A 2,500-nucleotide genomic window follows, 5' to 3' on the forward strand; every position below is an offset into this window, starting at 1 on the left:
TCGTGGCCATAGTTCTACATGTGCAGCCGTAACGATCTTGCCGGAATTTAACGATTGTATTTTCTTTTTCTTTTTTACCCCATAACTTCCATCTCCGTATTTCCAACCCGCGAAATCCAAACACTACTATCACCACCTACCTCTTTCAATCGAATCATCCGATTCTCCTTTTCCTACTCCACCGGTTTTCCCGTTTAATACGCTAAACCAATAAACATCGAAACAAACCAACTTCTTCACCCATCAACAAATCATCCGGTGGTTGGAATATACCTCACAAAATGTGATCGATTGTTGGAAAACGTTGGTTACCGTTTGGTCGCCACTTACACAAACCTCCTTGAACGTATGTGTTGTTACGATCCAATTCGTATCGTATCGCGCACATATTGTTGCACTTTTGTATTTTTTTTCCTTCAAATTTACTTTTATTTCTTTTTGTTTTACTATTTTATATATTGTTGTTCGTCTTCCACTAAATGTTGAACTTACGCGCCAAAAATGAAACATTTTCACATCCATCCAATGCCATCTCCGATCGGTTACAATCGTTGGTTACCTCGATTAAAACAATCGCCCCACAAAAACACACACTCGTACACTCGTACACCACACCCACATACGGACCCTATTTGTCTGTGCACTTCAACGACGGAAATTCACGATGATGGCGTGCTAACGATGGTGTGCTTCGTGAAATGATGTTGCAAATTACATGATGGTGATGATTATGGTTGGTTGGTGGGGTTTGATGATGATGATGATGGTGGGACATACACACTTAACAACATCGAGCAGGGTGACTTTATGTGCGACATACGGCAGCAGGAGAAAAACCTTATCAAAGCAGCCAAGGTGCTTGGGGAAAGCAAATCCCAGCTTCACACGCGTGAAACCACCGCTAAGACCAAGGTATATGACCTTCCTTTTTCAGCTTTTATGATTAACCACTCTCGTTCCACAGCTCTCTCGCCTCTGGTAATACTAGCAGTAGCGACGTGCACACACGCAGCTAGAAAGGACACTTAATAGAAGGCTAGTCGAACGTTTGTTGTGCTTTTGCAATAGCAGCAGGCGCAAGCCGCATCGGCAATAGCATTACGCTTCAGCACACTTTTGCAGTGATTTAGTGTTTCAACTACTGTGTGTTGTTCCTTCTTCTTACCACACTCTTTTTTGTGTTTATGTGTGCTAGTTTTTCTATTTTATCTTTTCAAAATCTCTACATTATTCATGATGAATTAATCGATTTTCGAGTGAGCCTTCGTTTGCAATTTACTCTCATGGCTATTTGTGCGAGGGACAGAAAAAGGTGTGAAGTTTGCTGTTTGTGATTGAATGAATGGTTTTTATTTATTATATAAGAACGGACCAGTCATTTATTTCGAATGAATGATTATTTGAATCTATCACGTAACTCGAGAGGCTAATTTTCAAATAATTTTCGCATTTTTTCAGCATGTCTTATTCAAAAATACTAATCAAAGTTTATCTTATGCTTTTGCGATGTCCTATCCTTGCGAAGGTGGCGGAATGTGTGAACATCATGAACAATATGTTGGAGCTGCTGTTCCAAAGGGATGCAGATATCGGTCCAGTGGACGGGGATATACGAAACATCATGCTGATACTGTTGCGCACCGTCATTCAAAGCTCGATCGCGATGGATCGAAGCAATCCGCTGGTTGGCAACCTGGTTGCTGTTATGCTTGGGATCTTCCGCAGCATGAATGCGTCGCACTATCAGTGCTACGTGAAGAGTTTCCTCACCAGCTACGATCTGCTAGATTTTCTCACCGAGATACTGCTCGTATTCCAGGAGCTTGTCTCGAAGCCAGTCTTTCCGGCCGACTGGCTCGACATGATTATGCACCAGAACACGGTGATACTGGAGAGCTTGCGGCATTTCGCCGGCATCATAATGGACCAGTTTTTCAGTCCGTTCGAGAAGCAGGTCTGGTCGAACTACTTCCAGTGCTCGATCACGTTCCTGACGCAGCCTTCGTTGCAACTTAATATGTTCAGTAAAACGAAACAATCGGTAATCCGCAGTAACTATCGGGACATCCGTCGGGAGACGGTGTTCGAGATACGGAAGATGTGGTTCAATCTGGGCGAGCACAAAATCATGTTCGTACCGCGTCTTGTGGGACCGATCCTAGAGATGAGCCTGATCCCCGAGGAGGATCTGCGACGGGCCACCATTCCGATCTTCTTCGACATGATGCAGTGTGAGTACTATAGCTCACGCTTCGCTACCGAGAGCTATGGTGACACGAGGCGTAACACAGCCCACATCAAGGGAAACTTTAATGACTTTGAGAAGGAGATCATCGAAAAGCTGGATCACTACATCGAGGGAGGCTACGGTGACGCTGAGTATAAGGATCTGTTCTACGAGATCATGCACGAATCGTGCAGCAGTCATAGCACGCTTCAAACGTACGGTGTGCAGTGTGTACAGATACTGACTAGGTTGATGGAGAAGCTGCTCGAGTAC

General features: G+C 44.1%; 1 protein-coding gene across 6 annotated transcripts in view; it reads left to right on the forward strand.

Annotated features, from left to right (window-relative positions):
- The window catches only part of LOC126571353 (dedicator of cytokinesis protein 1), a 33,707-nt gene that overhangs the window by 25,614 nt on the left and 5,593 nt on the right, over window positions 1-2,500 (forward strand). For 5 of the 6 annotated variants that reach the window (XM_050229785.1, XM_050229786.1, XM_050229788.1 and 2 more), the window contains exons 4-5: window positions 799-912; window positions 1,526-2,500. The exon at window positions 1,526-2,500 is cut by the window's right edge and continues 909 nt beyond it. In XM_050229785.1, the coding sequence (XP_050085742.1) occupies window positions 799-912; window positions 1,526-2,500 (1,089 nt within the window). The remainder of the gene's footprint in view (window positions 1-798; window positions 913-1,525) is intronic. The other variant, XM_050229787.1, reaches the window with a different exon arrangement.

This window comes from Anopheles aquasalis, chromosome 2, assembly GCF_943734665.1.
Source record: "Anopheles aquasalis chromosome 2, idAnoAquaMG_Q_19, whole genome shotgun sequence".
NCBI classification, from domain to species: Eukaryota; Metazoa; Arthropoda; class Insecta; order Diptera; family Culicidae; genus Anopheles; species Anopheles aquasalis.